This window comes from Lonchura striata, chromosome 3 (genome assembly GCF_046129695.1).
Source record: "Lonchura striata isolate bLonStr1 chromosome 3, bLonStr1.mat, whole genome shotgun sequence".
NCBI lineage: Eukaryota > Metazoa > Chordata > Aves > Passeriformes > Estrildidae > Lonchura > Lonchura striata.
In genome coordinates this window covers 92567286-92590404 of record NC_134605.1, presented here as the reverse complement: position 1 = coordinate 92590404, position 23119 = coordinate 92567286, and the positions used below count along the sequence as shown (strand labels likewise).

Genomic DNA, 23119 nt, shown 5'->3' with positions numbered 1-23119 from the left:
ACTGATTGTTCTCAGGATGTGACAATTGGGAAAATCTACAGCTACTCATTAAAACAGCTTCCTAACTATTTATTTGAAGACTATACAAAGTGAGAACAGTGGAAAGCAAACAGAGTAATATAGTTCTTAATTCTCACATGGATATTGTAAGAATTATTTAGCTGCAACTTATACTTAATAATGTAAAAAATTTTACTATTGCCTATGAACATATTAACTCTGCCAAAAAAGCCCAAAAAAACAAATGAACAAAAGAAACCCCAACAAACCAATAAATATAACTTGCATTCATTTGTCTAAAGGTGAAAACCAGAACATGATTTTATTCTGTTACAGAAACTGTAGTTTACCAACATTAACTTAATTCTGTTTAAAATACAGATAGCAGCAAATCAAATTGTATCAAAAGTCAACATGACAATGTAAAGAAAGTGTTTCAAAATACCTAATGTTCTATAACAAAGAGAATTAACAATTTTAAACCACATAATAATAGTGCAGAGCTGTTTTTGAAAACAAAATGTTTTATTCTTAATAACTGTAATTTGTGACAGTTTCACTTTTCTGTTTACAATTATTGGCACTTTCAATAACAGCATTTAATTCTTTTTTAATAGCTTTTAGATAGTACTTATAAAAACTAGTTATAAAGGACATGATATTGTGTGAATTGATACTGGCACTCTGCATAGTGAATATATTTAGAAAGTAGGACTACATTTTAATTTGTCATTGAAATTCACAACCTGTGTGGTATCAGATTAATGCATAGATTAGGTGTTTGGTGAGGGTAAGCCTCCAAAAAACAAAGACTGTATATTAATTATAATGAATGAACACTATATCTGCTTTATTGTGAGTCTCAGAAGAACTCATTTATGGATTCACCTGACACTCTCACTAATAAACTCTCCAGGAAGGTTAATTATTAGCAGAAATACCTTTTTATCCCATCTACTCTACAGAGTCCCTCTGTGAATTGCCATGAGTGTGAACCATTAGTCTTATTTTCCCTGCAGCTTTGCTAAAAACCAAAATACAGAATTGCAAGCTCATTTATTGCTTATTGTTGAAAAAGTTTATAAACAAAATTAAGACTTTCATTTTGTGAATGAGGATTTCTCAGATGCATTTGTCTATTTTGTCATTGGCAGGAGGAGTAGGTTAACTGCGTACATGTTCATTAGGTGGCATAGAAAAGTAACAGTAATGTTTGCCTGCCTTGCTACATGCCTGCTGGTCCACACTGTTTTGGAAACCTTATCTTGGAGTACCTGGAAAGTTTATGTGAAATGACAGCCAAGAATATTTCAAAAACTGGTTTTGGGGTGGGTTTGTTACACTTCTTACAGCACTTGCAATGTAGAGGGCCGAACTTTGACTGAAACTAATCCCTGCAATTATAGTATACACTCATTATAAGGCTCTCCATTATAGCAATCTCTCTGATAAAAAACTACATCACATCTGAAGTTTGTGTATATAAAAATCTTTTGTCTGAGAAGAGATTTTATGTAATTTACAAAATTGGCACTATAGAAATTTTAAAAAAAGTTCTTTGTGAAACAATTTCATTGACTAGGTTTCACATGTAACCTGTTATTATGGAAGACTTCAACATTTATATTCTTTGGAAATTAGTACCAAATATTTTACTAAAATATTGGAAATAGTTTTATTATCCATAGCAATCTTGGGTGTAAATGAATTTAATTTATTTAGATCTAAAGCTCTTCTTGTATACAAACCTGGAGTTTTAGTTATTGTTTCATTAACTTCTCTCACTCCTTTACCTACAAGTAAAAAGACAAATTATCATTTTCATGAACATATTTGTGTGTTTTTTGTATTTTTTTAATAAAATGTTAAAACAATACCTGTTGGATGCAATCATCTTTTATCCAATAGAGTCACTTTTAAAACAGAAATAACTTGTCTCGAATACTTTACATGTTTAAATCTATCCACTTGCACAAAAAATATCAGAAAATAATTTAGGGAAATAACATTTTTACTGTGGAAAGTTGTCTGGATAGCTAAGTATTTCATACATTTCAGGCTAAAATGTTTATATCAGTCCCAGTGCTATAAAAGAGAGCCTTATAGAGGGGACAAATACTATATCTAATTATGAATAATAATAATTTAAATATAGTAAAAATTATGTTAGGAAAGACTGCATTTATGACACAAATCAGCAGGAGTCAGAGAGCTGGACTCATATAACAGGATCAGATATCATGGGAAAGGGTCACAATTTTTGAATTAAAAGGGTGCAATTTGCTATATTTCTGGTACACTCAGCAAAGTAATGTTCATTGATCCTTATCAAATTCTGGGCTCATTGTCTGGCACATTAGAAAGGATGGTGTCCCATTGGATGACTTGGTCTTGCATATTGGAGTTTTTTTCCTCTTTAGGAGCAGAAATTCACTAATTAGACTGATCACATGCTAAGAAAGCACAAAAAGTGTAGTGTTGTCAATGAGAATTGTACCTAAAGACTGTAACCCAGTTTATAGAAATATTTACTGCATTTTATCTTCAATAAATAAAATGGCAAAAAAAACCCTCAAAAATATAATTTTTCTCAAATTATTAATGATACAGTATCTATGAAAAATCACCCTTTAGACACACAGAATAAAGATAAATTCTGATATGTAGATCAAATAACAATGCTCAATCCAAGAAGTCTGCCCTTATATTAAAGAAAATTAAACATTGTTCAAACATCAAAATTATTCAGGATATTTTGATATATTAAAATTAAAAATAATACTGCAAAAACTTTCCCATGGCATCTATTTCTCTTCTATTTATATTCTAAATATAATTTTATTTTATTTTTCTGAATTGAGAACATGTTGATTTGCATGTGAAGATCAAAATTCAGACCTTATAACTATATACTTAGATTTAATCTAGAAAACTATATGAAAGTTACACTGATATAAAAGTGTAATATAGTGCAGAGATTTTTTTCTTATTTTTTGTTCATTTTTATAACATTTCCTTAGACTAAAAGTATATCTGCATTAATGTAAAAGCTAGGATATTAAATAACTTTTATTTTTCTTATAGAAAATCATATATTAAGTACCGAATAATTTAAATACTATTTAAAACTGTGACATAACAATAAGTGCAGTGAAAGTAGTACTTAATATTGTTTGTGTTTGCTGTTGTTAAAGGTAAAACATGTATGTGTTTCTGTGCACTTGCACACCTTTTTCTCTTCCATGAATTCTAGATGTTATGTTCACTTTGATAAGAAATCATTTCTTTCATAAAATAAAAGCTGTTGTTCCATGTGAGTCATTAAATAGTAAATTGAAAAAATTAATTCTACTAAATAAAACAAAAGTGTCAGGGAAAATTAATTCAAATCCAGTAGGATCCAAGAAATCACTTGAGTAATGACTTACTTTTACAAATAGGTGATTTTCCTGTCCATTTCATATCTGGTTTACATGTGCGATGCTCTGATCCACCAGCAAGAAAAAATCCTGGCTGACAGGTATACACCAAAGTATACCCTAAAGTAGGAAGGTCTATTGCTTTCACATCTACATGTGCCGGTGTTTCTGGCTGCCTGCAAGCATGAGCTGCAAAGGGGTGTTTACAGTTAGAAAACACAGTGGTAAGCAGTTTCCATAGAATTAGACAATCCAATTTGAAATAAATGCATGGCAACTCTGGATAGTTTTTAGCAATGTCAAGTAGCTATTGTAAAAGTAACACTCAGAGTGTATAGTTACATTATTGTGGGGTGGAAATGATACTATAGTGTAATTTTAAAGAATAAACCAAAATCAAATCATTCTAGGAATCAGAAAACAGCTAAAATGAGGGGAAGCACATGCCATTGTGCATGATGCAATGATTGGTCCTGTGAATTGTTGTACTGTCACAGCTTCAAGAGTCACTTCCAATCTGTGTTCTGAAAATTAGAGTGGTTACTGTGATAAATAAAGGCAATTCAATTGAAATAAAGGTTCCACAAGAATGTTTTGTCATAGGACATTGACTATCACAGCTTTGGTTACTCAATATACTTCTTTTTTGTACCACATGGTGTTCCTTTATAACAACCCAAAGATAATTTAAAACAGGATAAGAATCTCGGGTCATTGTAATGAATTACTTTTAGCTTAGGTCAGTGTATTTTAATACAACAGTTATTTGATGTCCTCCAACTCACATAGAGCTATAAGTAATTTGCATAACCATGCATAGCCCAGAAAAGATAGGTTTTGCTGAGTTCTAGTTTATGATTCACAAAATACTAGGCAAAAAAATAGTTCCATGCATATTTCAGGTCACCTTCCATTCTTTATTAATCCATTACACACAAAAAATATATCTAGATTAATTAAAGTAGCTAATGCAGTAGGTTGACTATAACGGATTTTTTGTGTAAAAATGATAGAATTATTGTCAACTTCATTAAAAAAATCTGAAAAATTTTTTTACAAATTAATACCCTAAATATATCTTTGGTCTTTGAATAGGGAACAACAACAAATAAAACATTTAAAAATATGTGTTAAATAAAATTACACATCCTTGTAGCAAATAATTTGTCATGAATTTCCATATGTATCACTTTGTAACTCTTAAAATTGCACAGTGTTCTGAGTTGTTAGAATAGAAAACAGACTTACGAATGCATTCGGATTGTATGCCACTCCAAGTCAGGTTAGCAAGACAAGAACGAGTGGTAGATCCCTGAATATGATAACCTTTTCTGCATCTGAAATAGACTGTGCTCCCAACCTAAGGATCAAACCAGAATGTTAGACAGAAGAAGGATCCATCATGTGGAGTCAGGTATCAAGACAGTGAAAAGTTAATACAGTTTTTTTCAAAAAATGTGATGAAATAGTTGAGTAATTGATTCTTGCATGATCTTATTTAAAAGCAATATGAGGAAAAATACTGACTGTTCGCATTGAAAAGAATGATATTCATACATTTCTGCTGATTAGTTTTTCAGTGTGAGAGAAGCAAATTAAATGCCTGAGATGCCTCTCTTTCTTGTATATCACTGCATATATTTCAATAGACCATAAAGTCAATTTTCAAAGGCTTTTCGTAGTGTGATTCAATTAAGTATGGGGTTTTTTAGAAAAAAAAAAAACTATGAAGAACTGTTTCATCTACAAATACATTCACTAGAGAAAACTCCAGGTGAAAATCTCTTACACTGCATTTATTACTATCAAGTTTTATTTGAGATGTTCAACTAGCAGAGTGAAATAATGGAAAGCCTTCCTATGGTCAAATATGATATGACCTTTCTCAAAAGAAAAGGTAAAATAATTGAGAAAATGCTCTTTAGATTTCAATTTTGAATAGAAATACATGAAAACTACATACAGAATTGCAGGTGAGAAAAATTTTCTTAAGAGATGAGAGATTGTGTGGAGAGTTCTACTAAAATGAATTTATTGTAGGTACTGACAAAAGTAACAAAAATGTAACTCCAGGCCAAGTTATTTAATGATACTGGGCTAATCAATAACGCATTACTATTGTTTTGGATAAAAAAAAAATCTTGGCAATAATAAGGAAATAAATTAATTAATTAGACAGAATTGACATTATTGGAAATTATATTACTTTAATTAACATATCACAGACAAGTTGCAAATTAGTAGTGATCAATGTGTATTAGTAAGAGCCTGCAGTTTTAGAAAGGCAGATAGCTCTGCACTGCAAATGTCATAGAAGGACTTCAATGGAAATTAAAAATTAGCATCTTCAAAAGTAGCTACCTACTATCTATACACTTAATTATATAAAACTTGTTATCAGGACAAATGTTGAGCAAATGCACATCATTTCTCCCAGAAGTAGCTTGGGAAAATCACTGGTGTTTTTAGAAGTTATATTAGTGATATGACTTTGCAGGCTTATGTATTTCTAATGATTTTTAAACATATTATTCTCTCTATTCTGTCAAGGACATGCAGTATGTCTTTCATAGGGAGTAGAACAGTGTGTAGCTAGTCTTGAGTCTAAGTCATCTTAGTTGTGCCAATTCTGCTATCTGTCAGTAATAACAAGATGAAAATCTTTTCTCAGTGCTACAAAAGACCAAGCAAAAAGTGACATAGGTTCAAGGTTTTATATTTTTTATACTGCTTTTTCATTTTACTGGTAAAAGTTAAAATGAAAGCAGCGCACTCTTTGTATAGTACTTGGATGAAAAACACTGGGGGCACTTCTAAGTCACAGTGTAGAGAAGCACAAAAGGCAAAGAATAAATGGGGCAAGACAGGATGCTGGTAGACAGGAAAACCCTACAAAGATCTGCTGCCTGTTATCACGCTGTTCTGTAATGAGGAAAGACTGCTGAAAAGTGTTTTATAAGCATGGCTATATAATACAAACAGGAAGCCCACAAATGATGTGTGAAAAACCCCAAAACAATCTAGTTCTGTAGCCACTAGAGAGAAGTCTGCATGTTGTGGTACAAGACAGCACTCTGAGAATGAACAGATACCGGAGAAAGACTTAACGCACAACAGAGGAAGAACTACTATGGCCTCTAGAGGTGAACGGGAAGAGAAGATCAGTCTACATAAACACAAATAACAGACAGTAGAACAGTGAATTGGCCGGTACGATTGTTAAAGACAATTGTGAGGCAGATAAAAGGGGGAGAAAAAAGAAAACAACCCCCTGTTAAAATTAGATTCAAAGACTGGAGTTGTTTTCAAAGAGAAAATGGGGACAGGTACAGAATCAAGATGAGACATCAGAAAGGCAACTGCACTTATTACTGGAAGCAGAACTGCCTTGGGTAAGGCCACAAGATGTGGCCCAGGGAGAAGTGCCTCAGTATCTGTGAGCCAGGCAGGAGCAGAAGGTGAAGAAAAGAGCTGACAGCCATAGCAACAAAAGACAGAAAAATTGCAGGAGAGAGAGTAACAAGAGGAACTTAGAGAAAGGACGTTTTGGAAAACAGTTCTACTAATTTGGTCACAATGGCACACTGCCCTAGGCTCAGAAATAAGCAGCAAACCCAAACAGAACTTATTTTAAATTTCAGGCACACATATTTAAACCTGAAAGATCTATCCACAGAAATTTTATCAGTCTATATAATGACTTGGTCATTGTCATTGTTGCATCTACAGTTTTTTCCTCAGTCATTTTTCTGCCTCTCACTCGTTATAACTAACAAACTGTAAGGAATTTGAAAATTATAGAAAGGATATTCATCACAGAAAACCTGGATACAACACAGAATAATTTTATCTTCTCTGACTGAATAAAATATAACATGAATTTCTAATTTAGTAAAGCCACTTGCTGACTTTTTTGTCAAGGACTATATGGCCTTTGAATCACACAGGTCTTTGGTTGTTAGGCATTTACTGACTATTCGTCAATGTATGAAGGAATTATTATCATAAAGCAAGGTAATTATATTATGTCATATCGTATTAAGTAATCAATTTATAAATAGCTTTCCCTACTGAAGTCTCCTAAAGGATTGAATGCATGATATATTGCAGGGTTAGAAGTTCTTCCTTTAAGCTGAATGTTTTAAAAAAAAGCTTGGCATGAAGAATGAGTTTTTATTAAAAAGAGGGTGGAAATTTCTCAAGGTTTGCATCAGACATTTAAGAACACAGATAATTTTTCTCATTAAATTTCTTATGTAATTATTAAATACATTTCCATTTTAGAAAGCTAATAAATAATAATTTTAAAATTACCTCATAACCTCTGGAACTGTTTTGTATTCCAAAATGTGGAGTACCAGGGTCTGTACATGTATTGTGAGCTGGATCTAATGCAAAATGTGAAACACAATACATATTATTATAGTATGAAAAAAATACTCTAAAATTGTTTGCAAAGATTAAATAATTTCATTAATGTCTAGTGATGACAAAAATTCAATTTTTAATTAAATGTGTGTTTTTCTATATATTACATTAGTATTGCCAACTAAATTACCAGGTAAATCATAGTGATTTGTTTCAGTATATTATATTTTTTTTAAAGGTTTTTGCAGGTATTTCTCGTAGTGCAGACTTTACACTTAGGGTTGCATTAATTTTTAGCAATCTTATCCTTTTAAATCTCTTTGAATTCATAGTATATTTCACTATTCACAATGCAAATGGAATACATAGAGAAATCTTTAGAAATCTTTATATTTTATTTCAAATGAACAGCTTAATGATAAGTATTTCTAAAAAAACCGCTCCCAAAATAAAAAAACCTCCTCAAACCCCAAAAAATCCTACAAATTAAAAATCCCAAACACATAATCAGCCTGCTTTCTTATAGCAAGAAAATGCTTTTTATTTTTGTATAGGCTTTTTTTTCTATGCCACAAAAAAAGAAAATTTCTAATGGAGCACCACCTCAGTTGTTGCTGGAGAATAAAATTCCTCCCATGAAAAAAGCACATGCCAACAGATTAAAACAAATGGTTCTGTTTAATGAGAGCAATTTAAATCAGCCTGGAACTATTCTTTCATTCCGTAATGCCCATATTCTGGTGGTGGCTTTGGAGTTGTCCAGTGATATCCACCAGTTAGACAGCACAGAGCTCCATCCAGTGGATTTTTCTGTAGTATATGATTCTCCCTTGGCAACCGAGTCTGCCGTGTGCTGACACTGAATTATGAAGAACCCATCTTGTGACTATACTTCATCTGTAACCATTTTTAGTTTTCTGTAGAGCAAAATTTACAATAATGTGATATTTCATTTCACTCTTGGCCAACTCCCATTTTCAATACTGACCATCAGCAGAGCATAAAAATTCAACTGGACTGATATTTACCAAAGGCTTCAAAAGTTAGGTGGATGTTGACTTAAAGTGTAAAAATGAAAAGCAAACATGCACCTTATCTTGAGATGCTTGAACAGCTCTGGAATTTTTTAAAAATTATCAACAGCTGGAATTCAATTTCTAATAATAGACATGAAACTGAATTGAATTTTTAAGATAGGTCTCATCTGAAGAACCCAAAGCAAGACTTCACAAAGTATTCTAAGGAAACCAATGCCACCCATGAACAGAAAAGCTTCCACTATATGTTTTTTTCATGACTAGTCCTAGATATTGTTCACCATTCTTAACCTTCCAATTGCTTAGAAATTTTAACTTTAAATATGTTAGGTGGTCTAATATTCTCCTTTTACAATAACAGAAAAACTATGATGTAAGAAAAACTTGTTTCTTTGATGCACTACTTTCCATGTGCTTCTACATTAAACTATATAAAATATAAACAGAAATGTGATTATTACATTTCCAAAATTAATTCTTTGCATCATACCTAAAAATTAGCTTTATTTAAGCCTTCTTGCCTCTATAGCAAAATATATGTGTAAGATGATTGCCCATTTTGCAAAAACTATGGAGAGAAGTTTTTAAGTCATACAAAATAATTCTGTTGACTCTTATGTCTTCATTTAAAAATACAAGCTGCTTTCAATAATCATGATTACAACCTTTTTTCAGAGTGCCCAGCTCTTTCACACAGGCAATATCTCAGTCATGACAAAATATATAAACAGCCTACAATCTACATCTTAATATATTTGTTTAGAAATATCAAAGAGATTTTTTTTTTATTATAAAACTAAACCAATTTTTTTCTAGCAAGTCACCCCAAGTGGGATCAAATTCTGATTTCAGTGGGAGTTATAGGTGTCAATCTGATTGATATAACATGCTAAAAGCCTACCAGCTGCACAACAGTCAGTGAGAAACAGAATATTTGGGAATTAATCAGAATTTCAAAAAATCAGAGATGTACAAGCCATATTTACAAAGTTGAATACACTTTGATTTAGGATTGATAAGTGCCGTTAACTCTCCAGTGACAAAGTCTGGTCTTTAATCTGCTACAGTCTTCTGCATATCCAAGAGATTCTAAAAACAGAACAAATTTATGCACTTGCACTTATTGATGTTCTGCATTTCCAGCAGACAAACAACCATGTAAATATACAAATAACTTCATATGTGATTGTGTTTATCCTGTAGCATTTATACTCAAAATGTAACCTTATTAAACTTGTTATTTTTATATTACATAGATCTTTTCTATACTTGAATAGCTAATTGCTATATTTATGATAGCGTAATAGTTTATCAAGAATATTCTCAGTAGAAAATTCATTAGGAGTAGTTTATTACCAATGCATGTTGGCTGAATTCCACTCCAAGTACCATCTGCTTGACAGAATCTTCTTGAGGAGCCTATCAGAATAAAAGGAGGTCTGCATTGGAAGCTAACTTCAGATCTGTAGGTGAAACTTTTTCCATTGAGGCGGCCTTCTGCTGGAGTACCAGGATCACCACAAAACACAGCTAATACATAAAAATGAAAAGAAAAATAAAGGTATTAAAATCTGCACATGCTTTTACCTGAAGTATTCTCCATTGTTTTATGTGCAAGGCAGGCATACTGGATATGAGTGCAAATGCTAAATTCATTTATCTGTGTAGGACTGTAGCTCTCCTAAATTCTTGACAGCAATTTAAAATAAATTGTCACTGTTATAGCTATTGTAAGCATAGAAGTTAACCTAAAAAAATAGAGTTTTTAAGTGAGACACTTAAATATTTATTAGATTTGATTGACAAAATAATCGCAAAGTAGATAATGCTATAATGCAATGCTTAAAAATAAAACCATTTTTCACATTTGACACACTCAAATGAGTAGTTTGGAAATTTTTGCCTTAATTATATAAAAGGAAAAATGTTTATCAGGGTCCTAACAAGATTTCAAGCACTCAAAGAGCTGAGTTGACAGATTTAGAAAATACTGAAAAATAAATACAAGCAAGATATGAGGGCATGTACTCGCCTTCAGAAAGAACAAATTGCTTAGAAAGGTTATGAACTATGAGCTTAAGGGTTAGCATCCTTGTTTTCACCTATTAATGGAAAATGGAAACAGGGAAGGAAAAAAAAAAGGAAAAGTGTAAGGGAATGTTTCAGTCATGCTCACCACAAGTCAAATTCAGAACATGCAATAAGATTACCAATAAGGCAAATGGTGATGGGTGCAATTAAGTAACAAGAGATGCAGGTGACTTTTGGGGGAAGGAAGAAGACTGTGACCTTTAATGGGCACACCCACTCAAATTTCATAACAAGGTCAGTTTTTTGGTACAAGGAAGGAGGATCCTGCAGTAATTCATATATTACCTGATGTAGCTGAGTCCTTTTTAAATTGTGATTCTGTGACTGTAGCCCAAGACACCTGGATGTAGCTTTGGTGAAGCCCAATACAACTGTACCCCGAAAACTTACGCAAACATTGTGGGATGTCTCCCCGCCAAACTCCTCGCCCTTCGCAGGAGAGAATAGCTGTGTTGGACAGCTGGTAGCCTTCTGCACAGCTGTAACTCACACTAGCACCCCAACGATAATCAGATCCTTCCACTTTCCCATACTGCACTGTGGGAGGAGGGCCACAAGTAATAGCTGTGTCAGAAAAGAAAAGTTACAATTTCAATTTTTAGGAATATGTAATATAATATGGACTCAGACATTTGAATCTAAAGAAAAGATATTTCAGACTATTGTTCCAACAAAGCATACCTGTGTTGACAAAGAGAAAACTAATTTAAAAACCAAAATAAGGGCTCTGGATTAGGAAGTGTTTGAGTGTTAGGTTGCTAGAAGCCAAAGAGTATATAGGTACATAGTTTCATATGTTTTCCCTACATATTCATTACTGATTATTTTTGGCAATAGGTTACTAGCTAGGTAAAGGTTTTCAATAAACATTATTTCTTTCAATAAATAAATTTTTATGATTCTGAATTTCCAAATATTTGCATTTTCTTTTAAACTAATTTTGCAGCACTATTTAATGTGACTGTTCATTCACCTGCTCATTTTCTAAGGCTTTCCAAACACAATGGTAATTAATTTTATTGATAATTAGGGGCGAAGAAATTATTCTGATGTTTTCCATCTTCTGATAAGAGTGCCTAAAATGATGAAATCTGGAATGTCCACATTTACATTTCCATATAATTTCTTTCAACAAAGACCACAACCATAAAATCACTCAGGCAGTAATTCTGATTACAGAAAAATGCAGTCAGTTGAATACATATGCCAAAATTTAATTAGTAGGCTAGACTTATCTATCACAGTGAAGTGGTGTTAGGTGAGTCAGCAGCCTAGATCTTCTATAAGCAGAAGATGCCCTAGGCTGTTAAATTTACTCCCTGGGCTGCTGAAGTTGTTTTAACAATTTTCACCAGGCTGCCTTATTTGTCTTTCAGCCTCATCTCCACTATGACCTTCCTGCTAGCACTTGTAATTAGCTATTTGTGAAGCATGTTTTTGGCTGTTTATGATGACTATACCACTGCAACAAGGGAATTGTTTACAGAAAGCTTGGTTTGCAGAATCCTGTTACAGAATTTTGTCTATCTAATCCAAGAGAAATGGGCCAAAAAGGAAAATGGGTACTACATGCATTTTTTTTTTTAATTTGAGCACTCTGAAAATCTATTGCAAAGTGATTTCCCACTTTAGTCAATAATGTCACTATTTTGACTACTATTCTACCACAGCATATGTGCAAAAAAAATATAAATTCTACAGAAATACTTATCTAAATATTTTAGCTGCATTTGGAGCAGTAATTGTTCTAGAGAATATTTTGATTTTTGTTTTTATAAAGATACCAGTTAGTGAATATCATGTATGTGTCCAAACAGTACTTGTAAACTGTTAAATTCAAAAGCTCAAAAGCTCACCTTTGCAAATTGGTTTACTCTGATTCCAAGTGCTGTCTTTTACACAACGCATGGTAGATGAACTTGCAGGTTCCATCAGATAGCCTGGATTGCACTGATAGCTGACTGTCTTATTAAAGGTAAAATCATTTCCAAACTGAATGCCATTTGCTAATGCACCTGGATCCCCACAGTTAATCACTAGTGAGGAAAAGAAAAAAGGATTTTTTTGAAATAAAGATATAACCATGCATACCTAATGTCCTTTCTTTTAGTTTACAATACAAGAAAAAATTTTGTTTCTGTCAAGAAAAGTTATCTTTCCAAGGCATTTCAATAGCATGAACCAAATATCATTTTCCTTCAACACAGTAGCCTCATCTGGCATGCTCCACAGCTCCTCTAGACTGTTGGTGGTAGTTTTGACAGGACGTTTTCTACCTTCATACTGAGATCTTTGTCACATCAAGCCTGAAGTTGATGGTGAAATGCAATTCCAGGAGAGTTATGAAATGCCTCTTTTTTTCCCTTTTTATATATTCATTTTCTTTTGTGTTTGTATGTGTATGATGTCCTGTGAGTTTGGCTTTGTCAGTGAAGCCACTAGCCCTGCTTGCCTTGTAGCATTCCTCTGGTCCCTGCTCACCTTATCTGATGGAATAGTCCAGTCTTGCTGCTCCCTGATTCTTGGTCCCTAGCAGAATGGTGATTGATCAATTCTGACTCATTTGGCTTACAATAAAAACTGTAATGTATCCAATTACACAAAATTTGATTTTGAGCTACCAGAACTTCCTCCTCTAAGCATAAGCCACAAGGAAAAAATGCTACAGGAAACTCTAAAGGAACAGCCAAATACATTATTCTAAAAAATATTAATATAATCGAATTGGCACTTCTGATGTAAAAAAATACAATAAAGTTACCTATGTAGCCATCTTAAGAAGAGAGTTTTGGAAGCATCTAGCATGTATTATAAGGGCATGTACTTTTAGATATATAAAAATATTCATGTATTAAATACAGGAATGTGGAAAAATGTGTTATTTTATCTATCAAGAAAAAAAAAAATCAGTAGGAAGGCTGAATGACTTACTATGTAAAAGCTTTAGGGGGAGAAAATTTGTTTCTGACCTGTGCAGTCTGGAGCAGTGCCAGTCCATGTCCCATTAGCAGTACAATGTCTAGTAGTTAGCCCTGAAGTTTTGTAGCCTTCCCAGCAGGCATAAATGACTGAGCTGGAGAATAATATTCCATCAGTGTATATTATCATACCATGGGCTGGTGTGCCAGGGTTTCCACAAGATACAGCTGCAAAAGAGATTTTTTAAAAAACTAATTTATTTTGAGGATAGGTCACTAACTCAGATGAAATAAAAGGAAAAGAACAACTAGGTTAATAGGTCATCTTTGAAAACACCTATAGCAAGTTTTACTGAGAAAATATGTAATGCGCACATTCTTGAATTAACATTTTACTTCTCTTTGGTAATATTATTACTTGCATTTGGGTGTTATTTTTTTTCTTTTTTTTTTTTTTTCAATTCCTGATTCCTCCACCCAATATAGTCAAATAAATGAGCAAATAAAGCTCATTCAGGATTTTCTGACAGACCTATACCTCTGTTTTGCCCTTTAGCACATTTTTATATTCTCTTCCAGTCTTCTGGTATCTCCTTTTTCAATTGTAAAAATGCATAAATAGTAAATTGTGACCTTTTTCGTGATTTATTTTTTGAATCAAGAAAAGAACAGACATTCTGTATTTGCCTCCATATCTTTTGGGCATCTATATAAATTCTTTAAGGCAATAATTATGTTTCAGCTTCATACGTCCAAGATTTGACAGCGACTTAACTTGATTACTTTGATTACGTGTTGGGGTTTTTGGAAGGTGAGGTTGTTTTTTCTCCCAGTGGAGCAACAAATCATTAAAAAAAAATTGAGTTTTTGTTTTGAGTTATCCTAGCAACTTTTCTATCAACTCCAATGTTTTGAGACCCCCACCTAGAGTACTGCATCCATCTCTGGGGTTCCCAGTAGAAGAAAGACTTGGACCTGCTGCATGTGCACCTGCTGGATAGCCCCCAACATAATACTTATAATCTAATAATTAAAACATAACAATGTTAGGTTTTGTGATTAAAACAAATATGATTTGCCAATTAAAAATTCATCTACCATTTATGTTTGGAATAATACCTTAATTCTTTTTAAAAATCACTTTTAAATTATTTTTTAAATTTAAAAGTTTCAAATAGTGAAGAGAAAAATTCAACAGTTGTGTTCTTATTCTAATCTCATTACTACATAGAATAAATAGAAAACAATTGAAGGACTATAGAAAAATGGGAAAAAGAGGCTTTTTTCTTGTTTTCATCTCTTTTTTTTTTTTTTTCTGAAAAGACAAGGTCGAAACAAACACTATGATTAAAGCTGGAAAAAAGCAGCATTTAAAACACTGATAATTGCCACTGACTTCTGCTGTCCTACTATACCTAATGTCTTCACGTAAGGGAAGTAGCAAGGATACAGCAAAACTTCAGTTTTCAGCTGAAAATACTGATCCAGTGCCCACTGCCATTTTTATACAGTTATGATGCTATCTGCACTGACAGAAGATTAGTCTGTGCTGAAGAATACTGCAAAAGAATAATTGTTCTCAGAATAAAAAGTGTAGGTAAAAAAATGGCAATAAATATTTTGTTCTATCTTCCATTTTATCACGTAGTTTAGGAGACAACAGATACTACAGACTCTATTAACTCTAATGACTTAGATGACACAATTTTTCTAGCCTTCTCAGAAAATTAGAAGTCATTATAAAACTGAATTTAAAGTCTTCTATTACTGCTTCCCAATTTTAACTGCACAAAAAATGTAAACATTCTTTTTTATCTTTTTTATCTTATTTTAAAATGTGATTTCAGAAATATTTTATTGCATTTATTCTGAAAGAGGCAGCATAAAAATATTCTGTTAGAAAATAGTCTAACTTCCATTGAGAAATATGCACTGATTTATTAATTTATATTTAATTTATATATTTATTTATACAACTTTATTTTATCTTTATTCAGTCTCTGATGCATAGATATTACATAGAAAGAGAAGATGAAAATATTTTATTATTACGAAACAGATGACAGATTTATTTATCACTCCATTTTCACATATTCAATCAAAAGCATTTGTTTGACATTTAACTCAGGTGTCTATTATTTATTTTCAGGCTAATTACTTTTTAACTAAAGTTATTCTCTCACAAACTTCTTATAAATATATATTCCAAAACTGTAGCAGTTTGGATTTAAGTTTTTAAGCAGGACACGAACTGCTTGTAAACATTTATCACCTTTCTGCAGGATGTTATGAAAGCATATTTCTGCCTAACAAAATTCTTCAATCAAAGAATAAAACGTCATTTGGAAGTGTGTCAATAGTGTCAAAATGCCAATGTATCAACTCCTACCTTCACACACAGGCTGCACACCTGACCAGGACCCGTTGAGCAAGCATGTGCGCTCTGCAGACCCACGCAGCTGATAACCCATTTCGCAGGAGAAACGAAGCAGACTTTTTGTTTTGAATTCATCCCCTAGTCTAGACCCGTGAGCTGGTACTCCTGGATCATCACAAAAACCAGGATTATTTCCTGCAAAACACAACAGAGCACAATAATTGGCAGGGACATTATGTGCAAATGTAGTTGCAGTGAAAATATTCTCTTGTGAATAGAGCCACTGCATTGTTTCTATTACAATCAATCCACTTTTTCAGTATTATGGTGTGAAAATAAAGTCAAATTTACCCTACTTCTTCTCTCAGACAAATACAGTCCTATACCCAGAAAGTGATAAAGCTAAAAGATAACTGAGAACATGGGAACCACCCCTGTCACTTTTTATCAATTCAATAAATCTGTTGCTTTTTAATACAGATTCTATTTTCTACTCATTGTGTTTTATTGTTTAACTTCTAGTGACACCTTCTAATAACAAGAATTAGATAACAGCAAGAGTGAGGAGAATCATATCCAAATTTTTAGGAAATCCATTTGAAATATATCTACAGAAAATATTCCTGTCTGTTTGTGTCAGTCAAGAATGAAAATATCTCATATTTATCCTTATCCTCTAAATTTCTTGCAAATATTGGTTACAAATTTAGAGGAGAAAGAACGTGTTGCAAGACAGAGCTCTCAAAGACGTCCTCATCAGTCTGATGAATCAGTCAAGTGTTTTATCACATAAAGCAGCTGTTACAGGAGATACTATACAAGATAGTTAAGAAAGCATGGTCTCAGTATCAACCATTTATTATAAATTTTGGTATATAACTATATGTCTCCTAAATACTTCTGTGTCTACATTGCAGTTAACCACAGTATTATCCTTTGTTCTCCACTTTTGAATTATATGTATAAACTCAAATTCTATTGAAACTATAGGTTTTGATTTTGGGCTTTGATTTTATTTTTGGGTTTGTTTTTTATTTTTCAAAATACTTATAAACACTTTAATAGTTTGAAGTCTGTATATTCCTAAATGGGTTTGTCTTCATAAGCACCACTCTCATATAAAAGATAAAATCCTAAACAAAGAAAAGAATACCAAGCAAAATTTTTGAGAAAACTCAAATAGGTAGCTTAGAAATTAAAATTTTCTTAAGTCAGAAAGCACACAGTTTAATAATGGCAAGTATGAGTGGATACAATCATGATTTCACATAAAAGGAGGCCAAGACAATTCCTGAATCAAAGACTAACCTGTGGGCTTTGATTGTGTTCACCTTGTTTAGTACTAGGTTCTTCTAGAATCGATTGTGCTTGTACCTAGATTTCCTGGTATAAATACATGCTTGTAAACAGTGTGAGTGTCTTAAGTCAGCTGGTATATTCTGTCTCTCTGTGTACAATAAAACTCACTCTCCAAAATACAGTGGCTGCCTCCAAACTGACTGTTGAGAATGATCTCCAGCAAACACAAACTTGTAAAGTACTTCTGTATTGTTTGATGGACTGCCAGGTGTGATGGGTAAAAATTAATCTGGGAAAAATGTCAAGAGTATAATGGTCTCAGGGATCAAGCACTGTCATCCATGACCTATGCCCTGGCACTGCTAAAGCTGAAATCCAGATGTGGCCTCTGGATGCTATCTGCTTCCACTTACTCTAAGATATTACTGTTTCACAGACACTGCTTAAAATGTGTGAAATAACATGAGGGCTGTGATTCAGGCTCCCAGTGTGGCATGTTTATGGCATGAAACAGTTATATCATATATACTTTGACTTGTGAACACAAAGGGATTTTTCAGGGAAGAATGATCTATGATTCTGAAAATTTGATAATGTCTCAGTTGTTTAGGAATTTTGCTGAGAGAATTATTCCAGATGAATGACTGGACTTTTTATTTTCTTGGACCTGCCTAGTTTTGACTTGGAAAAAATTTGAACTAGAACTATGAAATGTTTTAATCAAAGGGTATAGACTAAAGGAGTTACAGTAATATGAAGGTCTAGACCCCTTTTTATTTAGCAATGTAGAAGGCTCAATATCCATTATTGAAAAATGAGTGTGTCACTTTAAACAAAAATGCCAAGTATTGTTTAATTCATAAGCTTAAAAAGTCCATCATTGCAACAGGTCCCAGGTGACAACGAACTCAGACATCATATTTTTACCATCATAGAACCATCAGGCATTCAAAGATATATTAATATATAATAAAGAAATGAATCCCATTCTGAAAGAGACTACAGGTATTAAACATTCTATTTGGACTGTTTTTCATATCCCTGAAGTACAAAACCAATTAGAGTTCTCAGTCATGCTGGGCACAATCATTCTTTCACTGACATTATGACAACAAATTATTCATATTGAATTTTGATGGATTAATATCCTGAATATCTAACTTGGAAAGTGTACTTCGTTTTACAATTCTAAATACCCTAGAGAAATGAGACACCTTTTTAGAATTTTCTTCAGCTTTTTTTTTTTTTTTTTTGTGGGGGGTTCATTGCTTTTTTTACATTGAGCCAACAGAGATAGATTTTCATTTTCCTTGGCAATCACCTTGCTCTTGAGATGGTGACCCATTGTGTCCAAAGTTAGAAAATTGAATTCTGCATCAGTAACAATATTTTATTTACAGTAGACATATCTTCCCTACCATAAAACATGAGTACAGGGCTCTTTATGAGTCTTTAAAATACTGTCATATTCATGACTGAAAATATCTGAAGAGTCTCAATTATTAGCAATTAAAATTTCCCTCCACCAACAGGAGATTTTTCCTTGTTGTGAGAAATGTTGGATAACAACAGTAGATTGTTATCTGACTATTCAAGTCTTAGGATAATTTCAGATCTGAGATATTATGCTGGATAAAAAGGTGAAAGTGATAAAAATGTGAGCTTAAGATAAGCAAGTAAAGACTTCTTGTTGTGCAGTGATGCCTTTCAGGTCTAGGCATAGAGACCGTAACAGCAGCGAGATCCAGCAGTGTGAGAAGAATGGAAACTGTTTCCTTGAGCAGCAAAGAACTGAAAAGAAACAGTCGTGATTAAAATTAATTTCCTTTTCTCAGTATTTCAAATTCTGCTCAGCATCCTTGAAGAATCATCCTTGCAGCTCATAAATGGACCATTTTCAATGAACACTTATTCAGAGCTTTTCAAGGTACTGGAAATAATTCAAAGTACCTTACACCTATTTAAATTAGATCAAATTTGAATTGATCCCCATTGAATCACATCAGCCCAACAGCGGGCACGTCCAGTAGTTCAAGGGAAGTTATAAGATTGTATAATGGTTAATTATGAACAAATTTCTCACTAGAAAATTTTCTTCTAAAACCATTCAGATATTTGATTTTTATATACCAAAGTGTGTATACGTGTTTCCCTTACAAAAGCTAATAATATGCTCTGGGTGTCCTTAGTAGCCAACCCTTCACTTCACTAAACTCTTCACTTCAGCAAAACTGTGTGGTGCTTTATGGCTTCTTTTAGATTTGCATAGTCTAGGAGAGAATGAATTGTTCCTGTACTTCCTGAAAGCACCAAGAACACATCAGACATTTATGGTGTTCATACATTGTGACAATAATAAAGAAAATTTCTGCAAGAGAAAAGAGGAGCAAAATGTACAAACTTTACCTTAACACCTTTGGTGTGGAGTTTCTTAATCAAAATTTTGTGACGTAACAACCTTTGCTTACAGAAAACAGTGTTCATAAAAATATAATGTAACACATGTATCCCTTTTAAGCAAAACTTGACCAGGTTTGAGTCACTGTTTTACTTTATCTTCTACACATTGCAATATATAACTAGAGAATCTGACTGAGGAGTGAAGTTGTGAAGTAATGATAGAGCGTAAGATGATTATGAGACTATTTCAGCAAATGGGTGTGATACAGCAAAGTGGCTATTGGTGGAATTAAAATATAACTGGAAAATTAGCAAAACAAATATTTGGCTAAGAAAAAAAATTGTGAGAATAGCCTTAGTCATATGAGAAGGTGCCATTCAGCTAAGGGTTGGTACAAGTACCTGAACAGTGAGGGAGAGTCCCACTCCAGTGGCTATCTTCTTGGCACTCCCTCGTAGAATTTCCTATGAGCCTTCGACCCGCTGTGCAAGAATAGTGAATTATGGAGCCATATGTAAACTTGTCTCCTGAAAGAATTGCATTTGCAGGTACCCCAGGATGTCCACAAGAAATGGCTAACAAAGGAAAGAACACAACATTATGAGCAAAGAAAAAAATCTCGTTTAACCTTTTAAATACAAGGCTGGTTCCACAAAATATATGTGTCTGTCTGGATTTCAACTCTTGCATAGCTTCAGTTTTCTTGCTGCTATAGATGATTTACTGGTCATTTGTAAGATTAAACACAAAACTATGTATAAAACTAGCCTGTCGAGTTTAGCCTTTCTCTAAAAATATACAGATTTCTTTCCTCATTCGTTTCTGTTTATAATCCTTCCCTATAGGGGTACACCTTCTTTTGGTTAGCAATAGGAAGGAAGGCACCAAATAAGACTATTGCTGTAATGTGCTTATATATTCCAGATATGATAATGTAAGTAGCTTTATTGTATCTACAACTATGTACAGTTTAAGCAGCATAGTGAAATAAAATATTTATTCTATAATATTATTATAGCAATGTGATGAACTAGAGTGAGCAAGAGGAAAATGGATTACTGATAAATGTCATAATTTTAAATCATACTTATTTTTCTAAGATACAAGAAGTAAGAAACATGCTCGCACCAGTAAATATTCTGACCAAACTAAAAAAAAATTATGCAGCAATTTTGTATCTAAAATTGTGTATTTTCCCTAATTATTTTACTACTGAAATGTGAATAAACCCACTTTTTCAGGTTATAGCTCTTATTGACAGACAATGAAAGCATAGATTTTTGTGAAAAAAAAACCCAAAAAAACCCACCAAAAACAAAACTGCTTGGGTCATGTGAATATTAGATACATGGTAGTATGAAAAGCATAATAAAGAATAAATTCACCCACCTAGTGACATTTATTGTTCTGATATATAAGTGTAAATCCATGAAATAAATAATTCTAGTAAAAAAATTGCAATTTTGTAAAGCAAAAGCTTTTAAAACTTCTGATATGTTTCAAATTAAAATATACTTCAATTTCATTTACTCCTCCTTTTAATTGCATTGCAAATTAGAAATCATGACAGAAAATTAACAGTGATCAAAGAAGGAAAATATCTAAATGGAAATTAAACTCAGGCCAATTGTTATTTTGTTTGATGAAGCTTACTGATCATAGGAAACAGCAGATTTCCTCCCTCTCTGATGAGAAAACTACGGAGGAAATATGAAGTGATGTTATGAAAAGACTCTCTTGAGCAAAATTTTTCTACACAACATTTCACAGATTTCTTCTCACATATACACTACAATGAGTCTGAAAAAACGATAAATATCTGATATAGGCATTAATGGTCTTAGACTATCATTCTAAGTTACAACAAATAAATAATAATTTTAGATATTTCCCTAGCTGTTTCCAGATACCTTAATGATTTATCAATAGGGGAAATTAATGTTGACTTTTTGGCATTTGAAATAATAGTTCCACAGTTCCCTGGAAACACATTTTTAATAATGGGAAGTTGCATGATATTTTCCCTTAATATTTCCTTACTGAGATGTACTATTAGCAATTTATTGATTTTAAAGTCCACATTGTTCCATAATAGATGGCTACACTTCTTTTTGCTACCACAATTTAAAATCATGCACAACTCTTTAATGCTAATCCAACCAAATGGACACTTACACAAACACTTTGGCAATGACCTATCCCATAACCCATTAGCTTTACAGGTCAGTGCAGACGAGCCCAAGAGATAAAAGCCCTTCTTGCAATGGTATGCCACACTCGTTCCGTATTTGAAACTTTCAGGATAATTCTGCTGTCCATGACGAATTGCATTCTCCACAAAGCCAGGATCAGAGCAGTTCACCACTGTAAGACAAACAGTATTTACTGCTGCTGCATTAACAGCAATATCGTAAGTTTAGCAATGATTTTCATTGCTTCACTAGAAGCTCATTATTGTGGCTCATATACAGTTACTTTGTGGGTTTTATCTGACTGCTTACTTTTTATATAAAGTATAGCCACCCTCCCCACTCCCTTCATTTTATACTTTGCAGTGACTGCAGGGTCATGGAATCATTTAACAGCTTGGGTTGGAAGAGACATTTTCGAACACCCAACTTTGCTGTCTGTTAATCTGAAAACTTTATGAAAAAAAGTTACAAACACCTACTGCACCCTCCCATCTTCATTCTAAAGATAACAATATAAATAAACTATAAAAAAATACTGAAGATATTATTATTATCATTATGTAAAGATCATCAAAGAACCACAGGAAACCACAGTCATTTACTTCAAATCACTTTTCATAAAAATTAAATCAATGGACACGAATACAGATAAGATTATAATTTTAGAAGTAAGATATACACAGTCCCCAGTGGACTGCTTTTTACTCCTTTTATTCAAAAGCTTAAGTTTTACCATACATAAAATTTAAATGTGCTGATTAGACAATACACTAGAACAAGGCATCTTGTGCAAGTACTCATTCATTGAAAACCCATTTCATTCAATCAGCTAAAAAGTATCAGGACTTTAGTCAAATTATTACATCCTAAAATTTAATCTGGAGCAAAATCCAGTTTTAATTTATTTATCCTTATTTTTTAAAGCCATGTTCTTAAAAGGGGTAAATGTTCATAATTTTAACCTCAGAATTCTAAATAAACATATACCTAGGTCTTCAGAATGTCTCATACGAATCT

The 23119-nt window shown here is 32.8% G+C and overlaps 1 protein-coding gene across 4 annotated transcripts in view; it reads right to left on the bottom strand.

Moving 5' to 3' along the window:
* CSMD1 (CUB and Sushi multiple domains 1) overlaps nt 1-23119 on the bottom strand; it is a 1051796-nt gene that overhangs the window by 16676 nt on the left and 1012001 nt on the right. For 3 of the 4 annotated variants that reach the window (XM_021551131.2, XM_031504428.2, XM_021551132.2), the window contains 11 exons: nt 22086-22274; nt 20312-20485; nt 16223-16405; nt 13885-14061; nt 12772-12951; nt 11306-11479; nt 10181-10354; nt 7734-7807; nt 4668-4779; nt 3429-3608; nt 1749-1793 (listed from right to left, as the gene is read on the bottom strand). In XM_021551131.2, the coding sequence (XP_021406806.2) occupies nt 1749-1793; nt 3429-3608; nt 4668-4779; nt 7734-7807; nt 10181-10354; nt 11306-11479; nt 12772-12951; nt 13885-14061; nt 16223-16405; nt 20312-20485; nt 22086-22274 (1662 nt within the window). The remainder of the gene's footprint in view (nt 1-1748; nt 1794-3428; nt 3609-4667; nt 4780-7733; nt 7808-10180; nt 10355-11305; nt 11480-12771; nt 12952-13884; nt 14062-16222; nt 16406-20311; nt 20486-22085; nt 22275-23119) is intronic. The other variant, XM_031504429.2, reaches the window with a different exon arrangement.